General features: G+C 38.3%; 1 protein-coding gene across 1 annotated transcript in view; it reads right to left on the bottom strand.

Moving 5' to 3' along the window:
* The window catches only part of NRDC (nardilysin convertase), a 29,444-nt gene that overhangs the window by 6,471 nt on the left and 1,866 nt on the right, over positions 1-21,107 (bottom strand). Inside the window, exons 2-21 of the mRNA XM_074832047.1 lie at positions 17,722-18,046; positions 17,456-17,537; positions 16,677-16,830; positions 14,872-14,945; positions 13,594-13,689; positions 12,534-12,656; positions 10,984-11,041; positions 9,908-9,981; positions 9,648-9,717; positions 9,169-9,246; positions 8,615-8,735; positions 8,478-8,536; positions 7,816-7,870; positions 5,203-5,307; positions 4,810-4,933; positions 4,211-4,297; positions 3,483-3,602; positions 2,714-2,765; positions 1,452-1,602; positions 209-336 (exon numbers count right to left, since the gene is read on the bottom strand). Coding sequence (XP_074688148.1) covers positions 209-336; positions 1,452-1,602; positions 2,714-2,765; positions 3,483-3,602; positions 4,211-4,297; positions 4,810-4,933; positions 5,203-5,307; positions 7,816-7,870; positions 8,478-8,536; positions 8,615-8,735; positions 9,169-9,246; positions 9,648-9,717; positions 9,908-9,981; positions 10,984-11,041; positions 12,534-12,656; positions 13,594-13,689; positions 14,872-14,945; positions 16,677-16,830; positions 17,456-17,537; positions 17,722-18,046 — 2,136 coding nt within the window. The remainder of the gene's footprint in view (positions 1-208; positions 337-1,451; positions 1,603-2,713; positions 2,766-3,482; positions 3,603-4,210; positions 4,298-4,809; positions 4,934-5,202; positions 5,308-7,815; positions 7,871-8,477; positions 8,537-8,614; positions 8,736-9,168; positions 9,247-9,647; positions 9,718-9,907; positions 9,982-10,983; positions 11,042-12,533; positions 12,657-13,593; positions 13,690-14,871; positions 14,946-16,676; positions 16,831-17,455; positions 17,538-17,721; positions 18,047-21,107) is intronic.

Raw genomic sequence — 21,107 nt, 5'->3', positions numbered from 1 at the left:
TGCTGTTGGCTACAGGTCACTGCAGAACAGCACCTACGCGGATGCCCCATCTGACCCCACGTGCTGGTTGCAGACCTGCTTGAGCTCTCTAAGCTACAAGCAAACCCTGGAACAAGCCTCCGTGAGCACAGAACAGCAATTCCTGAGCTCTTCAGCTCAGCCTCAACACTTGCCACACAGCCATGTTTTGCCCTCCCCCTGAACTCACTTGGCCAGAGTCTCAGGTTTGATGAGGATGTTGAAGTATGTTTTCTTCAGCTGCTCCGTTATCATTTCAAAAACTGCTGGAGTAAAGCTGAAGTCAGACAAGTAATCAATGATGAGCTGAAATAGCAGCTGTAAAGAAAACAGTTTTAAGTTGGGTTTTTTTGTTAGTGTTTTTAAGAACCAATTTAAACTTAGTCCTATCTAATAATTTTTTTAAAAAATCATCATTATTTGGTCAACATAAGAGACACGCAGTGTTACTAAAGCACGTTCCTCAGTTCTGTTAGATGTTCTTCACTAAGCAATTCTATACCAAATTACAGTTTCAAAAGGACAGCATTTTTATAAAGTAAATGAAATAAGCTCAATATCCCAAATCAACAGGAGATTCCACATTCCACTGAAACAAACCTAGCCTGTAACTCCAACATTTCCATATTAGATATTCCAGTTTCTCCTTTTACAGCAGACCACACAATGACATCACAACAGAGCAACATTAATGATTTAAAAAAGAATATTCAGACCATGCTATTTGCATCTCTGCCTTTTGCTGTTAAACCTCACATTAATAAGTCTGACAGATGATTGACAGTCTTGTTAAAGCTCCAGTCAAGCTCTTGCAATGAATGTGTAAGGAAGCCTGGCAGTTCTCTCCTCCTTGATCACTCCATCCTCTTTGTGCTTGCCATGTCTTACACAGCCAGTGTTTAGAGAACGGGACCTTATGAGGATCCCCCAATCCTCATAAGGTAAGCTCTTAGCAACCCAGCAAAGAAAGACTCCACCCAAAATGAGTATGTTCAGCTGCACCTCCAAAATCAAATTGTGAACAAAACCTATTTTGAGACACACTTCTCCAGATAGAGTTCAAATAGCCAGAGCTTATAGATGGAGGGGCTCAAACACTCTATATGAACATGGGAGACCCATAGCTCTTTTTAAAGGAAAAGCTGCTAAAGTCTTAATAGAGATACAGCTATTAACTAAAGGAAGATTTCTCTTAAGTCAGTCTAAGGTCAGCAATTTGAGCTCGTGTAAGTAAATAAAACATCTTTATACATGTAAGCACAAGAAAACACATTTGCTGCATTATTCTGTATCTGAACAGAGACAAATTTTCCAATTTAAAATACCCCATCTAAACATTCAAAGCTCCAGCCAGCTAGGCTCCAGCTGCTAGGAGAAAAAACACACCAAAAACCAGCACACATAAAAGTATTTAGAAGATCAGCAGTACTTACAGGTAGTTTATGATTGAATCCTTTCACTCGAATGACTAAGCCATGCTCTCCAGCTACAAGCTTGTATTCCAGCTGAGCCACGTCTGCTTCGTAAGCTGGTTCACCAAGATTGTGGGAAAGGATGTTTACAAATGTATCAAACAAAACTATGCTGGATGGACAAAAGGGCAGAGGTTAAAAAGAAAGAAAAAAAAGGATGGAATAGAAGAAAGATAAAAATTAAGCCCATGAGTTTGATGGTACATGCAGCAAGTTTTCCAAGAGAAATTAATACTTAAGTAGAATAAGATTCAAAAAGAAATTTTCAACAAACACGAAAATACAGAATTCAAGTTTCTGTTCGTCTAGAAAGTACACAACACTACTTAAAAATTATTTGGACATTCAGCTATTCTTTCAACGAATAAGATTCCAGCTTCACATGATTTAATATTTTTTCAAGGTCGGAACGCACATTGTAACACACCAATGCTCAAAGAGTTGAATAATCAGAGAAAAATGAGATTATTACACTTTGTGTAAAGGAATGGGGGATGGACTCAGTTATGCTGAGGAGTTAAGCAATGATTATTTACCTATGAAAATTAAAAAAAAAATAATAATAAGCTAGAGCAAATCAGCCTACACAACGTGGAAATTGCAGTCTGTGCTTTCAGATTTTTATAATTGTCTGGATTCCAATTCAAAGTTCGAACTAATGAAGCCACAATGAAAACAGATTTATAAAGGCTTTCCAAAAACATTAGTTGTGCAAGTCTCAGCAGACTTATGATAAAAGCACTATGAAGTTTGTTACAAATGGCAATGCTAGCCTAAGACTAGCACAAGTGCACCATGATCCTGAGGTCTGTGTAACCAACAGTTGGTTTCTAAATGCTCCGGACAGTCTCATCACCTGCTCCTACAGGCTCCCAAGTTGCTGGTTCAGGACACGACTGTGAACTGCTCTTTTCAGGACCAACTCCTTTTCTAAGCCCTTCCTCCTGGGACATGCACTGCTGCTCTTATATTATTTTTTTTTCCAAAACCTGCACTGGGGAATAACACACCATGAACCTCCTATGTATCTGTTTGCTACAGTAACAACCTGCTGCAGAACCACCCTCGCTGAACTGTAGATAAAACCACAGGGAAAGTGTATGAACATGAGAAAAGGAAGCCTTATTCTATGCCAGTTTAAAATTAATCTCTCTTCACGGTTTTTCGCTAGGTATGGTAATTTAATTACTCTGCACGATAACCATAAATAATATAACCCTCACTTCTCTGCAGACTGCTGTATCAACGGAGAGATCAGATGGAATCGAACATAACCTGGTGGGGAAAAAGAAACTTAAATGAGCAACTGTATACAAGTGACAGCTTTCTAAAGTCAAATATATTTCTATCAGGTCGTTCTTTGGTCACAATTTGGTCTAATGGAAATGGTCATTCTGCTGTAAGACTGCATTTTTGCTTATATTGTCATCATCGAACACCTTCTCTTTTTCACTCCAAAATCTTCCCTTAAAAATACCAAGCTGTGCTTTGCAGAATACTAACTCACATGGCATGACCAATATAAATAAAAAAACCTCCACAAAACATGTTTAACAGACACTAAAACCTGTGACATTCTGCTTGAAAGAAGCAATATATTTTCCACATTTGTCTCAGATCCAGGCTATATTTTTCTCTTTCTGTAAAAGAGACTATAGTCTCTTCTAATTAATGTGTTCCCTGGTTCTCAAGCCCTTGTCGCAGTATCATATTCTGTCTGCCCAATTCTATCCACAGTCAGACATTCAGAAGTCAGTATATTGCAGTGTTTCCACTTTTTAACCTGAGGTATCAGCAGAGCACCTTTGCTGCAGGGTAGTGTGACTGCTTCTCTTTTATTATAGCTAATAAACATATCAAAAGGACCATGGAAGAGCTGACAGTAAACACAGTTTAAACGGTGAACACTATCACGGGTTATTTGCCTTCAAATAAATTCCAACGGGTAAAAACAGGGACTTCCTATTCTTTAGAAAGCCCTAAGATATTTACCTTTTGGGATTTTGAATTTATCATCTTTCCTGTACCAGAGACAGCCTTGTTGTGTGCTTAGTGTTTTGGCTGGATATTCTGTCTCAGGGCAGTCAGCAACTTTCAAAGCAAAGTCAGTGGCTAACAAAGAAAAAACAAACCAAGACTAGAAGTTAGTGGGTTTCACAGACACAGCCAGACTACACGCATGAAAGTCTTCAAAATTATCAACAAAATATATTTTTCCCCTCCCAGTTTGCTAAATTATATGTGATAATGCTTTCCTGGACCCAAAGAATATTTATTTTTCAGTTCCACACCAGAATAGTGGCTCAGAAGCAGTGCAGAAATAGTGATGTTGCATTCCATCCAGGACACAAGTTATGGGTTTATTTTCATTTGGTTTTGGGAACAAAGCCAGACGTATTTAGATACTTTCAAAACTAGCAGGATTAAGCAAATAAATCGCTCTTCTAGGGTGTCCAGAGCTCTGTGTTAACTCTCACTGATTGTGTCAGGCCTGCTCTGTTATGGCTATATGATCTGTAAGTTTACACCTTAGAAAAACTCAGTTCTCAAGCTTATAAATTAAAGGATATTAAACACAATTCAGGTGAACAGAGCTCTCATATTTTTTAATTTGCAAAACCAGGTTGATGTTCAGACAAAAATTAAGATTGTTTCTAAACCACAGCAAATTCTCAAATAAATTACTGGGGTAAAATTTTGCTCATGCTCAGGTGCCTTACCTATGTATTTGTTTTCTTCTGGAAGGTGTAAATCCTGATTTAACTCAAAGTCACTGGCCCATAAATCACTCCAGTACTTGTCAATATCTATTAAAAAAAACGAAATGCATTTAGTTCAACAGGAAGGTAATGCTATCCTATTTCCTAGGCCAGTCATCTCATCTCTTTGCTATCTCCGTGAAGATTTGCAGTATGATAGGAGTTTCTTGATGTCACCTGGTCAAACTCCCCTGGAGCAGGACTGAAGCAGTCCTATTAAAAAGTAAATCAAGCCTGCCTGCATTAGTAATCCAGCGACCAACACGCCCCGTCCTGCATTGTTTGTGTTCTTTTCCCTGTTCAGGACTTGAACGGCAGCCAAGGGAGGGCTCGCTGGGATCCCCACCTCCTAAAACAACTGTAATCTAGGGAGTGGGAATCGACTGATACAAACAAAGAACAACACTTATTGAGCAGGACAGGGTATTTGGCTAATGATGAGGTCAGTAAAGCGCTGAGGATTCATTTCCCTACTTCTGTGTAGTTGTATTTTGTTGTCACCCTTTTAATATCTCTAATGCATGAATCAGACATTCTCTAAGTTTCTGCTGCTGCTTTACCTTCCACGCTGTACTGCGTTCCAAACCACCTCTCTTTTAGATGACACTGGCCTTCATTGGCAGCAGACAGCAAAACGAGGTTGGCTCTCTGAGGACTGAGCTGGTTAAGGGCATCAGCAATGATCTACAAGTTCAAGACAGAATTTCAGTTCAAATGCAACACTGGCTCTGCCTGACCCAGCAAAGACTTCTTAGTCTGAACATATGAAGAACAAGACATAACAAGCTTACAAAAAAGGCTTGCTTTCCGAGTATAAAAAGAGTGATTCAATTAATACAAAACCTGTGCCTCTATTATGCCTAATTATATGCCTACATATGTGCCTACATTATATAGTATGCCTATATTTTCCTTACATCAAAACACATAATCAGAGTTCAAAGAATATTTACCTCAGGCTTGTATTCAAACAAGAGCTGGTCTCCTGTCAGAAAATCCTCCTTCTGAAACAACTGCATGTTCTCACAAAGGCTTTCCACATAGTCAACTGGATCTGTCTGTAAGCAAATAGATAGTTATTTTTCACATAATCAGAAAAGTAAAATGTCAATGTTTTGTTCTGAGAAGAGCTTGACTGGTCAGGTATGTTGAGCATGAAATGCATGCTCTGCTTATTACAGCATTTAGGTTTGGTTATTAAACTAAATATATTTCATAGCCATATCTAATGCTCAGGACTCCTCTGAGAATCCCAAAATATCAGACATTATCTTTAGAGAAGAAATGGCCTTGAGCATGTGTTTACGGTCATTAAACCTACTAGGTTAAAGATCCAGTAGAATGCACTCCTCGCCTCCAGGGAACATCAGCAGAGTCACACAATTCAAGATTTAAAGTGATCTGGAAGCTGGAAAGAGGAAGCTGAGGAACTGCTGCTGCTGCATGAGTATCTCTGGTTCTGCTCCTTTCCTAAGTTCTCTGCCATGATGTGCAGCGTGAGGAGGAAGAGATTCTCCTACTTGGACATGAAAGTATAGATTGTCTTTTAACTGCGTAAGCCTGCCTAGAGGAGAGCTTCTTGCTGAGTGGTATCTGGGGTTTTTTTGAACCGGCCAGCATCATACCGCACAGATCCTGGGTCCAGATACAGATCAGAGTTTGCCTGAAAAGAGGCAAGTTTGACACATCTGTGTCTTATAAATGTAGTGGAAAACATGACCAAGAATTTCTTAAGACACTGTACATCTGAGGAAACATTAAACCTCTCTTGGGGCACATAACTGCTTATCCCAAAACCATGCCTCTGTGACCATTATTCTTTAGGGTGGCCACGTACCAGCTCTTTCCATCCATCAGAAGATGTGGTGTGCCACGACTAAGTCATTCATCTGTCCCTAAAATGCAAACCCTGCCACAAAACCACATACCTATTCCAAAGTTCCTTGATTTCTGGAGTTAAATCCCTGCACTGTCAGTAATCTCTTAATGATCACTCAAAAATCAACTGGCCAAAAAGGCAGGACTCTCAACAGTGGGTATTTCCCCAGTGTAAACTTGGGTGTTTTCTAGCCCCATCTGGCTTGACACTGGGAAGTACATAGTCTATTAGAGCAGTAACAGTTTGGGGGAACATAAAATTCTAGCTGGGGGTACTAAAAAGAACCAAGATGACTAATAAGAACCTTTCAGGACTAAATAGCTTCATTTTGATGAAAAAGTCAAATTTCAAATTGGACAACCTCTGCTGGCAATAAATAAAGGACAGAAACATAAAACTGTATGTAGGGCAATAGATACTCATTCCTGCTATGTCCAATATACTAAATAGTCATGCTTCAGAGATTTTTAGTTCTTCTCTACTGTTCTGGGGAAAGTTTTTGTTAGAAGACAGTCTGTTGTAATTTTGTAGTAGTTGAACTTTGCTAACAAATTCATAGAAGTTGTATTCCACTAAAAAAACCCACCACATGATGTTTAAAAAATGCACTTGTAAATCAGTGTAAATTTGTTCCTATCAAAGAAATCCACCGCTCTGTTATCTATCACTTGGGGTTGTTGGCAGCAGTCCTTGCTGTCTGCATCACTTGCAAATACCTTTTCTGCTATTCAAAGACCACTCAAGACACTCAATATCCTCCACATGCTATTTTGAAGGTGGAGCTACAGATGCAAGGATTTGCTAAAAATGACATTTTTAACATCCTGATGCTCACAGCAGACTGGCAGGTCTTAAGAGTGTCTGAAAATACTTAAAGCATCTGGGAAGAAAAAACCCTCCACTTTCAGTATTTCCTTTTTTTTTTCCCCCTCTCCTTGCTGCATCTGTGTATCTTAAAGAAACCAATAAACTTCAGTGATGCTATCAAGCCATATATGTAGCATGCGGATCTGTTTTCCCAAAAGGAAATTTCAGTGCCATTCAAAACAACCAAGTTACCTGATAAGAAACAGAACATGGCTAAATGTATTGAGAGTAAGAAAGTCAATGAAGTGAGGCTTCTCAAGTGATCTAAATTGTGTTCCCTTCTTTATCTTTAATAAAAAGAAGTAAGATTTTTTGCTAACTGCTGTTTCAGTAAGCCAAGGAAGACTTGACACAAACCCACATTTAACTGTGCAGACAAAGGGCCGTTAGCACCCTCGCCCTTGGGAGGCCAGGTCACCAGCAAGCCACATATCTCACACAACACTGCCTTTCTATTCCCAGAAATCAGCAGTGCTAAAACAGCTTAAAAAAAGTGAAATGAGGCAAAACTACTGAAAAGCTCCACACAATTTGCAGAGCACTATTAATGGGCACAGAACTTCACACACAAGGGCCTAATGATTGAAACTGAGAAAAAGCTTACCCAACAGGTAGAGAACAAAAAAAGTAACATTTAATTTTGTTAAGGAAAAAGCCACAGTATTTCTCTGCCTAGAATACAAATTCTTTCAGCAAAATACAGCTTCATTAAGTGCATCATCTGTTTCTGGTTGAATAGAACTTTGAAAATGTGTTTCAAAATTAAAAAGAAATCCTTTTTATGGTTTACCTATATCAACACAAAACAGTGGATGAATACCTGTTCCTGGTAGTGAAATTCATTAGCTTCAATCTTCTGGATTTCTTCCCATATTCTGTAAAGGAGGGAGAAGAGAATAAATGTGGATTTCCTCCATTATTCCACAACATTTATTGAGAATCTGAAAAAAAGCAGGCTTCTAGGAAAGGCATCAAGGGTGAGTTCAGTGATTCGTTCAGGTACAAGACATAGAAGCCAGTATTAGACACACTTCCCTTCCATCCAAAAGGGCATTTCTCAATTGGCAGAAACTTCTGCTGTTTTCCAAAGAGGAACATTTAACTACAAAGAATCAAAATGGGATAACCAAATGAACATAAAGGCTAACACCAGAACACCACAGTCCTGACTTCCAGAGATTTGGCTCAACAAATTTATTTAAATAAACACAAAACTGCACCTTGTATCTACACTAGTTCAGCTTATTATAATTAGAAATCGGATCACAGTAAATCAAACTAAAAGCACCAAGAAACAAGCATAAACATTTAGCAAATTTATTTTTAAACTTTTTTAACTGGTATGTTTCCCCAGAGACAAGCTTTACTACTGACTCACCATTTACACTCTAGTAACCCCACAAAAAGTGCAAACACTACAAATAAAAGGCTAATGGAAAAAGGACAATCTTGTGAATATCTGAAGTACTGGCGAACACTTGCCTTTTATCTGGCCCTCTTTTCTGCAGCATCTTCACATACTGAAATACAACATGGGCCACCTACAGACAGGAAGGAATAGATTAATTTTTCCATACATTAGGAAAACAGTAAGACAATTAATTTACAGTAAACCATACCTCGTAGAAGTGTTTGTAACCTTCATCAGTCAAAGTCACAGAAATGCTGAAGATGGAGTAAGTGGAGTTCTGTTCAAATCCTGTCTCACCATTTCCTCCATATAATGCAAGAGCCCAAAATCTATGGAAGAGTTAAAGGCACTTACTAATTACTCATTTCAGCTTTATTTGACCTTAGTCACACTTAGCATTATCATAGCTTTACTTCAATGGCTTTCAGTCTGTTTACAGTTTACAATCACCTTTTCCAACATAAAGATAGGAATCTCAGGATACAGAATTTGAGAAAAAACAGTGAAAAAGCTAAGTTACCTTTGGGAGATCTCTTAAAGATCAGGCACAGATACTGCTGATCCATGGATCACAGACCAGAAACCACTTACTTCTTACTTGGGTCTATCATAAATTTAAAGAATATCACTACAAAACGCTGATACAAAAAAGGAGACTTGGTCTGCTTTTATTTTGTATGTATGTATTTTCTATATATATAGAGTTTGCCTTTATTTTAATCATAGCAAAGCATTTAATTAGTATGCTTAAAAAATACATACTTTTTTCTAAGAAAAGAAAGAACACTGCCTTTGCCTTCATGTCCCACCAGCCAGGAAATATAATGAAGTGGCTTCACCCTGAAAGAAATTTTGAAAGAGATAAAATGCCAGGAGGTAATATCTTTCACAGAAAGAACTTGATCACTAGACAAATGACTAAAATATACACTGTCTGTTTCTTCATGCCAAGTTTTGCATTTTCAGGCAGCATCAGGATAATAAGCTAAAAATGTGGGAGTTCAGAACATAATGACTGATCTGAGTCAGTGAGGAATGACGTTAAATCAGCAGTGTACCAATTCCACTCAATTTATAAAAGGAACCATATCTGCATCAGTTTAACTCATTTAAAAAACGTTCCCCTAGCTGAACCAAAGTAATCTGTAACACAAATAAATGAGATTCTTTGGTTTGTTGTGAAAGTCAATAAATTTTTCACAACATAAGCATAGAAGAAATAAAATGCAGCACCACCATACCTGTAATACTGTTCTTGTGGTGGAAGCGCCCAAGTGATACTCAGTGAATGAACCTTCCTGATTGGAACAACTGAACACAAATAAATTTATTGAAAAGAAATACATATGATTAGACATAAATAAGAAATTTTACATAATGCAGAAAGAATGGTTAAAAGTTATTCAGAACCACATAAAATTATTCTACAAAGTATCTGAATCACACAGAGAAAACATGAAGCTAGGTATTCAAAATATTTAAACAAATCTATTTTACCCACCTCTGTAAAGCTTGTGAAATTCTGGTGTGTCAAAAGGCTGAGTCAGATGGCCAAAGCTGGGTTTGGGTAAACCACTTAAAAGCAAAATTAAAGTGTGATGTTACTGGCAAGGATTCAAGGCTATGCTGAGATAATCACAAGATGTAAGCATCCATAGCTCTGGCGTAACACTGGCAGTACACCAGACAACGGCCCTTAGCAAAGAGTGCAGCCCAGGATCCACCCAGCCCAAACTGGAAGGCAACCTGGCATTCACCTGCACTCTGATCACACAACAGAGTAATTACTCAAGATTTAGGTACCCCATCAACTCCTCCCTCTCCTGTCCAAGGCAGTAACAACAAAAAGCTTGCTTCCCTCACAGGGAAAGGAAAGCCAAGCACCGTAAACAACTTCCTGAGTTGGCCCTGGGCTCACAGAATCCTGATGGATTGTCTTGTGGGGAAGGAGGAACCAGAAGGATGGGGGGTCAGGAGAGACAAACGTATCTCTGTCTGGCATTAGACTTTCACAAGCACATTTCCATGCACCACAGAAATAAACATCTTGCAAAAGCAGAAAATGAAAGGGGAAATAAACTGCTTTTCAAGTTGGTAAAGCTTTTGCAGAACCCCCTTTTCAGACAGCACACTGGGGTGAATTATCAAAAAAAAAGATCAAGTTCTAACCAGTTGCTACCCTCAGAATGACACTTAAATTCAAGATACAGTCTTAATTTATTTTGCTGCTAATTAGTTTTGACATAAAGCAAAGATAAGAAATGCAATATTATAATCAAGGTTTGAATGATTTATTATAAAATCAAGGTATCAGCACATATTAAGCAACCACTGCTGCAAGTTAGCACCACATAGCTTGCAGGCCAAGTAATTGTTAAGCATAAACAAAATCTTCCTGAAACAATTAATGTCAGTCTTAAATTTCCAAAGTTGCCCTTTTTTTCTGGATAAGGATGTTAGTTAACAAATGTTAATTTCCTTAGTTTTCCCAGTAAAGGATATTTTCTTAAAAAACATCAATTTAAGAACAGATAATTTTATAACTTGTAATGCCTTTATGCATCAAAAGAATCTTACTTATTTGGGATCTCAGAGAAGATTTCTGTCACCCACTTTTCCAACGTATCCAGTGTTTCTAATAAGGAGAGAAAAAAAGAAAGCTAGAAATGCAATTTCCTGAAGATCTAAGACACATTCTTTATCTTATCTTACCAGTTCAGTTATTTTAAAGAGGCTGCAGGTCAGTATATTTTAAAATTGCTAAGTTCTAAACTGTAAGCTTCAAAGCTGTTCGTTTGAGCTGATTCTTAATATTCACTGAACTGTATCTTTGATCATGGCTCTGGTTTTGTATATAGTGCTGAAATCTCAGGCTGATACAACTGGGATTTAAAGTTCAGTAGTATCTGGTGCAATTGTAAAAAGAAATTACTGACTTCGGGATCTACAAAATCACCAGTACTTGGCAGACTCATTTCATCACTATGTCCAGAATATACACATCAGTTTTCACACCCAAACGCAGTCCCAGTGCTAAAAATTCCTTCTCCCCATCCTCTTTCCTAAACAAAATGTGTCAAGATTCAGAAGTTTATTGACCAATTGGAAATTGCTTGTTTAAGCAAGCACTCTGAATTCCTAGAGTGATGCTGTATATGCTAAACTACAACAACAGAAAAGGCTGGAGGATTCATGGTTTCTTTTGTTTTAACAGAGATAGAAACACAAAGTTGACCTGGCTGGTTATCAGTTACCATGATTTTCGATTTTCTTACCAATGACCAGAAGAAATATTACAATATATCACTATGTAAATGACTATTCAAGAGGCATTCAATGCCCTAAGTAGTTTACAGTCTAGACAGAAAATAAAAGCCTAGGAGAAGAAAAGAATTACCACCTCTGTTATTACCATCTCCATTTTACAGATGGTAATTCCAATCAGTTCTGGCATTCAACAAAAGCCCTAAGCACAAACCTAACTTCAGTCCACACAACTATTTATTTTCAGCACAGGTCTCTGCTACATGCTTAACTTCTAAGAAATTTCTTCCTTTTATTCTCAGCAGAAACTACACATAGGCCCAAAGTTCTCTGCTGAAATGAAACTCAATTCCATTTGTACAGAATTTTTCAGTCTATGGGGGAAAAAAACCTTAGAATCTATATTCTTCCTAGAGAAATATGTTTTATTTTAAGACTTCTTTCGAAGGAACCTCAAACAGAACAAGACATCTGGGAGACCCAGTCTCAGTCTCCCCATCATTTTCTGTGGAGGTTCACTGTTGATGGCAGAGAAACCAGCAGCATTAAGTCAGTTAAGTGGTCTGACTCTACATTCCTACAATATTTTTTAAATATATCTTTGAGATTTTACCTTCTGTGTTAATCTGGAACCTATTCAACAGTTTCAGTTCAAAGTTTCTCAAGAAGTGACAGGATGACAATAACACAGCACAATTACTAAAGTCTTGTTTCATTTGGAAATCAGGCTAAAATCTACATACAAATACCTCCTGCAGGACTGGACAATCCACTAAAACAGCTTGGGCTACAGCTGAGCTGGTGCCAAAAGCACTACACCAACAGCAGCAATGAGCCTGTTTTTAAGGAACAGCTGACGTTACCTTTAGATTGGACAACTAAAGTCATATAGTGAGCAGAGTAATGGCGCTGCCAGAAGTCCCTCAGTCTGGTATAGGTATCAATATTATTCATTTTAGGCTCATGTTTGAGTGTATCCGCATTACCTGTAAACATTAAAAGGTGGTTAGTTATCTAGACACTGGTTATGTCAAGACCAGTTATACCGAGAATTTCTTTTCCTCCCCTGGCACTAAGTCTAGACATGGTAAGCACATTAAAAATGCCTAATAGAAATTTGGATTTCAAGGAACGTTAAATGAAATTTAATATCTTCCAATTTCTAGTTCCTATTATAAGAACAGTTGATATTTCTATGACAAGGAAGGGCAGAGTCCTCCTGCACTATCAAATCACCAATACCATGTACTGCACAGCTCATTGTGTGTTGCCAGCTATTTCCTCACCAATGAAACTTGCAGAACAGGGGAGGGAAAAAGAGGAAAATGTGATGTTCAGTGTATGTCATTACAGAACGTCATAAAAATAATCTACATTTCAAAGCTGACTAACTCTATTACCCATCACACTGCAATTTACATGCTCACCAGCACCACAAGGGTGAGGGAGCTAGGACTCTGTATTGTCCAGGCAAGGAAGGACAAACTTCCCTTCTGCTCCACTCACATGGCTGTGAAGATCTACTTCTGCAAGTTCAACAGTGAATTACTTACTTTGAAAAGCCTCTTTAGTCACAAATCCAGAAGTACTTTATTTTTCCAGGAAATTTTAATAGCAAAAAACAAGCTTAAGCAAGACAGAGATGACTCAGAGAGCACCACCTTTACATTAACAAAAGTTACATGATTATATGCCCAGGGCAACCTAGCTTTAACATCAGCAAAAAGCAGTATGAGAACACAAGTACCTTAAGAAGCAGACAGCTGCTTTTATTCCCAAACATTTTACTGTAAAATGAATAATTGCTCTAGTATTTCTGAGCAAGGCTAGTGTTTGCTGTGATAAGATAGCTCACGTTAGTGCATCTTTTAAGTGGTTAAATTAAGTATTACCGCCACTTCATACCATAAATTCATAACTTACCCCAAAAAAATTTCTTCATAGGATGTCCAGGCCTGGCAAGACTCCCAAACAGCATCTCCTTTCTGTTTGCATCAGAGGGTCTTGCTAGCTGATACTCTGTTAATTTAAAGAATTTGCAGTAGCAGGCATTAAAATTTGAGGTCATGTTCCCACAAAACAAAAACCCCCACCAAACTGAAAAGGAGACATACCACACAGATGTAGACTGAAATAGTTTTGGTTTAATGTATGACGAAGTAGTGAAATAGGATAAGAAACAGGACTTGCTAGCAGTAATGAATGTAAGTCAAGAGATGAGGAAAACTGTAGCTCATTGCTGAAAAGTACAGAAAGGGATAAGGAGGGGAAGCATGTAACGCTCAGCATGTCCCATGTGAATCCTCTAAATCCAATAAATTTAATGGGAACACAAGGCCATCAATATTCTACAGGGTCAGGCCCTGAAGAAAGGGCCAGAGAACAATTACAAACCTGCTTCTCCCATATATCACAAAGAACAACTTGTAGCCTAATAATGAAATAAGAAATTGAAAGCTGAGGAAGATAGTTTCAAGAAACACAGTTTTACAATCAGTTTACACTAATCTAAATATGGGATTCTACCAAAATCAAGAATTTACCCTCTCGAACTGAATTTCCCTGTTCCTGATTTTGCTGGTAATAGGAAACATGCACAGGACAGCTGTAAAATAATCTTTTTGGCTGGGTTATTCTGCAGCCAGTTCATCAAGCTGACACAGTTTACTGGGCAGCTCATTACTACAGTGTCAGTACAAGGGAAGGAGTGGATCCGCATAAGGGCAGTGCAAGTGAAGGCGTAAATTGGCTTAAGCTGTTGAAGAAACCACACCTTAACACAAAAGACAGGTCCTTGTTTAGACTGACACTAAATTCAAAGATCAAGTTGCTCAGTCTTCTGAGTCAAAGGACAGATGAAAAAGACTTGGAATACATATTTGAACCAGCTAGTATATGTGCCAATAACAGTTCTTTTCTAAAACAGTGAAGTTTTATAGGCAGCCTGGAACTATTCATAACATACTAGAAGATCAAGTGAACACTCCACTCACTTCTATGCCAGGTTCAACTTCCTTCTGTAAAGCAAATTTGTAACTATTAAGGCATTACAATAAGGAGACAAGCACAGTGACCTCGACTTGTATTAACTCCAGAGAGGACTGCAGAACACACTGGGGCTATGCTGGAGCTATAGGCACCTTGTTCACTGTTCATTTCTTTAAGAATATGGGCTAAACACACAGAAAAAGATGCTCTTACCACTGTCTACAGCCTCGACTTCTCGGTCTATTGCATCCCTGATCATCAGCGGGTGAATGAAGAATTGTGCCCACCTACGAAACAGAAAAATTCATATGCTTTTCTTCAGTATCTATTAAGCTAGGGCAAACCCCCAACAACTAAAACCAACATCCGCTATTTTTAGTTTATAACGTTGCTTGTCCTACTACAAATTATGTAATTCTTGACTGTCCTAAGGAAAGACAAAAGCCAGTTTTGTGATAGCATCAAAAACTAAAGGGCAGGGCTCCCATGCTCCATAGAGTAAGAATGATTTGGTTGGATACAGTAGGGTATGACACTAATGGATGCAGGAGTATCTGCCTTCACATCCTAAGAAGGATCATACCAGATCAGACAAGTGATCCACCTAGTTCAGTTCCTGCCTATAACAGGCACCAGCATCAGATGCCTCAGACTAAATCCTCAGTTGCTCATTAGGAACAACATGACCATAGGGAAAGTTTTGTCCTAACTCCAGGCAACAAATCGTTGATTTATGTCCTGAAACAGAAGGTTTTATATCCAATACAATTTTATTATCTACTATAAAAGTCAGTGCTGTCATCCCGATACATATCTTCTCCTGTACTCGTAGAGAGCAGAGCAATGGAAAGGGACAAATCTGCAAGAAATGGAAGCTCTGCAGAAGGCTGCCAGAGAATCTAGCATTTCTATTTTATTTGCTGAGTTTTTAATGATGCACTGAACTTGCTGAAGCAAAAGGTTAACAGTAATTCTATGGCAACAGGACCCAGTAAGCTAAAGACTACTGAAAGATGGTATCTTTCAATTTCTTTAGATCCATAAGTGCTTGAATGACCAGAAATCATTAGCAACGTCCATCTATCTTCTTTGTATTAGATGCTGTTCTACAGAATTCATAATTTCTGTGTTTCACCTCCACTAAGTGAGCTGTTGCGACAGACTGCAATTATATTTTCTGACTCTTTTGAACTTCTAAACTTTGAAAAACTGGACTAATCTGAAAATGAAAGCTGAATTTGGCCTAGTAAAGTAAGATTTAGGTAGTACTTGCTAAAATGTGCAAAGACTTGTCCTTGGCATCATCACAGGAATGTATTTTGATCATAGTGGAGTCTACTCTCCTCCTATTTTACAGCATCAAGAACCTCAGCTGACATGCCCCTACGAATAATTAATTTCTTCTCACTGAAGGAAACCATGCCAACAGGTGGAGCTCTGTTGTACTAACATATCCCACAGCACAAAACAGCAAGTTAAATACCTTCTGACAAAAAATACTTGACTGAATAACCTGGATGGGGTTAAACGTACCCTTCTGAGGCACACATTGTACCATAACTTTCAAGGCTGCCCTTCTACCTACTTTCATGAATTAGTCTTGGAACAAAAACCAAAGATTTAAAAAACCCCACTAACTCTATCCAGACAGATATTTCAAAGGATGAGTCACTGGGATTCTGGGAGAACAGTTGCCACACTGCATAAGATTTCGCCTGTCATCAATGCTACTAGTTTAAGGGTGGTAAAACAATCAAAAAGCTATAAGCATTAAGACTTACATAGATCCTAAGTAATCACACAGCAGCTACATAGGAAGTGTCTCACAAAACAGTAAGATATCCAAACAGAAATAATATTTTCTTTATATTCAATATCCTCTGTGGTAGTATGAGTACCTGTGGAAGTTCAGCAACAGCCTTGATCACCTCAAAATGAAGAGCTGAACAGCTACACCCAACTTCCTGAGGCACATACAAACATTTCTTACCACCTAATCACCATTTATATGAAGTTACCTATCAAGTGCTTCTTTGAAGTACTTCCTCTGCACATCAAACTGGAAGACTGTCCGCTCACAGTCAGTTGAAGCATTGTCACTGCCCCCATGTTTCTTCAGAAACGCATCAAACCCATTCTCATCTGGGTACTTCAAACTGCCCATAAAAACCACTGGAACAAAAATCAGCAAGATTACCAAGATGACAAGAATTTGATGACATTAATTGCAGCTATAGCAACCCCTCTTCAGCTCAGTGTTACCCACAACTGACCCACAGCTCACACGCAGAGGCTAACTACTAAATAGCAACAGACTCTGTAATCTGCCCAATAACTAGTGAAAGCTGCCTTTAGCAGAAGGCCCAGACAGACTGGAAACAACAGTGCCTTTCTAGGCATGATTGGCCTCAATCGGTCAAGAATAGTATTTTAAGATACATCTGGCCAGAAACTTCACATGGTTTCTGTGCCTGTATTACTAATTCATCATCTTTTACTAGAGAGATAAAGGTCTGTAGCTCCAGCCTAGTTTATAAAACCATAGGTAACATGCTTCCCCTCACATTTAATGGATAACAGAAAAGTGTACCTTAATGCACAGCCTGCCAAAGAGTATGAGACACATTCTCCCATAGTAAGAGTACTAAATCAGTATTTTTATAAAAACACAAATTTTTTAACTAACGAAAATAAACTCTGGGGTAGCTGAAATTAGACTAAAATACTACAGAAATTCAGAGGTAGATAGCACTCATTTTGCACTGAAGCTGGAGAAGAAATAGGAGCAGATACATACTATGTTCCAGGAAGTGTGCTAATCCAGGCAGATCTTCGGGATCAGAGAAGCTGCCAACAGCAACGCAGAGGGCTGCTGCAGACTAGAGGAAATACAAAATTCACTAAAAGCTGCTTCAAGAAACACTTCAGGAAAATGACAGAGGTATAAATCAATCAGGACAGGCACAATAAAAAGGAGGTGTAGTCTGAATGCCTAATCACAAGGTTTCAGACCATAAGAAAGCTCACTATATATCTTTTCACCCTACAGCTTTAAGTACATACCTGTTTTTCTGTACAGCCTCTCTTTCTTGTCTCTTCTTTTTCAGCTAGCTCTTCTAATTCACTGTCATCAGGATCATTGAAATCCTCGTTATCTCCGTCATTGTCCTCACCCTCATCCCCCTCATCACAGTCCTCATCATCGAAACCTTCTCTACCATCTTCAATCTCAGCTCCAGAGTCATCATCTTCATCACTTTCCTCCTCAGATTCATCATCATCCTCCTCCTCATCTTCCTCCTCTGAAGATAAAGCAGCTGGGGCACCATCCAAGTAATTCAAATCCGAAATCAAAAGTGCACATAAGCCATTTTGCAGTTTGATATACCTGAAAGAATAATTATTTGCAATGAATATGCTCACTTCCCAAATTTCAATTTTCAGAATCGTGAAAATGTATTTCCTATAATAGTTCTGTTGTCTTCAACTGAGACTTCCTAATGAAAATCTAACGGTAACTAAGAAGGTGAGCAGTTTTGTAGTGGGAAAGTAAAAACACTCGAGTTATTCAACAGCTACATGAATAAGAAAGAAACAATTCAAGGTAGTAGCAGAAGCCCTTCTCCCCAGAAGGTCAGGGGAACCGATTTGGGCTTTTATTTCTCTCTTTCTGAAATATTTAAGCTTCTAGCACTCACTCAGAGAAAACTTCCACGTACTCAAAACAGGCAAACTCTAACAGTCTGTTATGCTTGTCAGGCTCTTGGAAACATATATTATGTGACAGAATTAAGATCTTAGTCTTTGCCTCTACACAGGCCTCAGAGACTTCATTTTATTTTACTTGATTTTATCAATGCTTTCTATTAAACTATGTCCACAGATGTAACAGGCATGTGTTAGAAAGGAAATATCTCCTCTGCAGGCTTAATAAAATAAGTCACAGTTGGTTGGTAGGGTTACTATCAAGAAGCTATAATATAGACAGATTTTTCTGTGTATGTGTATACATACAGAGGATTTCCTATATATGTGTGTGCCCTCTATCCAGTACCATTCTACAACTTTTTAGACTAAGGACTGCAAGCACCAATGCTCTGCACTACAAGATCTCTCAGTAGTATTTGTTTCCCATCAGATTTGGAATAGAAAGTCACAATTTGTCCAATTAGCCAGAGCACTCTTCCCAGGAGCTTTCACTGGCTCGTACAACAAAAGAAAGGAATGCTGGATCCAGAAAATACTTGATTCAACCTGAGAACTACTGTGATATAGACAGGTGGTATCTGATCCAGAAAAAAAAAAACCAAACAAACAAACTAGTCTAAAACAAACCCATGGTCACATCCCACACTCCCAGAAAAATCTGAGTTACAGAGCAAGTTTATACCAGATCAGAACTTTGCAGTGTGGCCACTGTTACAATTAGGTAGCAGAATGTTCAAAGCAGATTTCCAGCTCAAGCTCTATGGTAAGTACCCAAAAGAAAAACAAAATGCACATTGTGTGTTTTCCAGCTCCATGGTTCCCCAAGTTTCTCACAAGAAATTTCTCACGTGTTTCTTTCATGGTTATCATTATGCAATTTCAACATTTCCCAGCAATAAAAGCATGTGTTATTATCAATATTCCAATCAAAAATATGAAGTCAGTGTAAGTTTTGCTTTTTACTAGAGCTGCAGGCCACTGGCTATGGCTGTGCAAACTGCAGACCAGCTTGGAAACAAGTTACTCAGAGTACTTCTCTCCCACCTGAATTTCATCGGGACATATTTGGAAGAAAGGGATAAAGGAGGTGCTGTGACAAGATTTAAGCAGTTCTAAGCCAAAGAAAAAAGCCACACTTCTCAGACTACCAAGTCTATGAAAAAAACTAAAGAACAAATGGTTAATAGTTGTGTTAAATTTATGAATTATGGCCACTCATTCAACAGGCACTGACAGCACTTACTCAGGGCCACAGTTTCATAAGCTTTAACACACATTTTGCTTGCTGCAGGACCACTGAGCAGTACAAATTTGTTCCAATTGAAAGCACAAGTGCATTTTTGCTCATTCAAACTACAGCACATAGTGTGTAACTCACAGACATGCCATGACTAACTGCAGGAGGTACAGATAGTATTAGATTCACGCTAATGTCTGGGTACAAAGTTATTCATCCACACATTCTGAAAGCCTGTTTGCATCACATACATATGTCACATTATGCAGCTGCAGCACTTTTGAATGCACAGCAGGGGTCCTAGAAAATAAACATACTGTACACACAGGCACTTCAGCTCCTGGAGGACCAGCCCCAGACAGCGACAAGTCAACGTTGCTATAAGCACATCTTCCAGCACAAGCATCATCATCTTCACCTCTGCATACAATCGCTGTCTTCAGGTGTTCATGGCCCATAAAGAACACTGGCTTCCCAGTGATCAACAGATAGTCATGGAAAGCAGAGAACAGAACAGTGCTGTTCTTGCAGAACGACTTGCCATAAAGCTGTTTAGCCAGATGTATCTGGTAGCTCTGGTTGATCCTTTCCACGTACCTCCAATTAAACTAATGGAGCAGATGATACTAATTTTACATTGCTCATCTTCAGACTTGTGGGTGCTACATACTAGGACAGAAAGCATCCGGTAGTAAGACAACAACTGAACCAAGCCACTGTTGAAGGCTATCAGATTTCACTCCAGGAGAATCTAGAACAGTTTAGGTTATAATGAGCAGAAGCACCAACTGACATGGGTGTTCTTTACTTTTTCCATGTTTCAGTCCAATGGAAAAGAACAAGTGTAATCAATACATAAGTATCAATTAGTATGCAAAATACAGTACAAAAAATACAATCACATAATGCAGGAACAGAAGCAAGCATAGTCCAGTTGCTGTTTTGAAGTACTATACAGGCATTGATACAAATAAGGTTTAAATATAAAATTAAAATTCTTAAAAATACTGTTTAAACATCCTGGAAAAGTTTAAACAGGATTGTTCTCACACACAGTTTTTTTCTTATATCAATAATTGTGTAGCTGTTAAGTAAATATTGAAATACATATCAATGCATGGTAAACACTTAGAGAAATGTTTGGGGTAATTTTGGAAATTGAAACAAGCAATACAAGCCCATGAGATTCCATATATGAATGAATTTAAATAAAACATACATTTTGGGAAAGATAACTTCCCACTCTAATGAAGAAAACCACCTTTCATTATGACGATAATTTTTGTCCTAACAAACTCACTTTTGAAAATACATTCTGAACTCTGTCAGAACTCCTTTGGTTTTATCATCACTGTATTTAAGAAGATAACTTAGTGGAAAATGTTATATTCTAAGACTGATGTCACTATTAAGCCCACTGTGACTGGTCTGCAAGTACAAAGCATCACTGAGGCATGAACAGATAAAAAAAGCGTATATGCATCATCAAATCACCTGCCATTAC

Source organism: Strix aluco, chromosome 8, assembly GCF_031877795.1.
Source record: "Strix aluco isolate bStrAlu1 chromosome 8, bStrAlu1.hap1, whole genome shotgun sequence".
NCBI lineage: Eukaryota > Metazoa > Chordata > Aves > Strigiformes > Strigidae > Strix > Strix aluco.
This window is presented reverse-complemented; position numbering and strand designations above follow the sequence as displayed.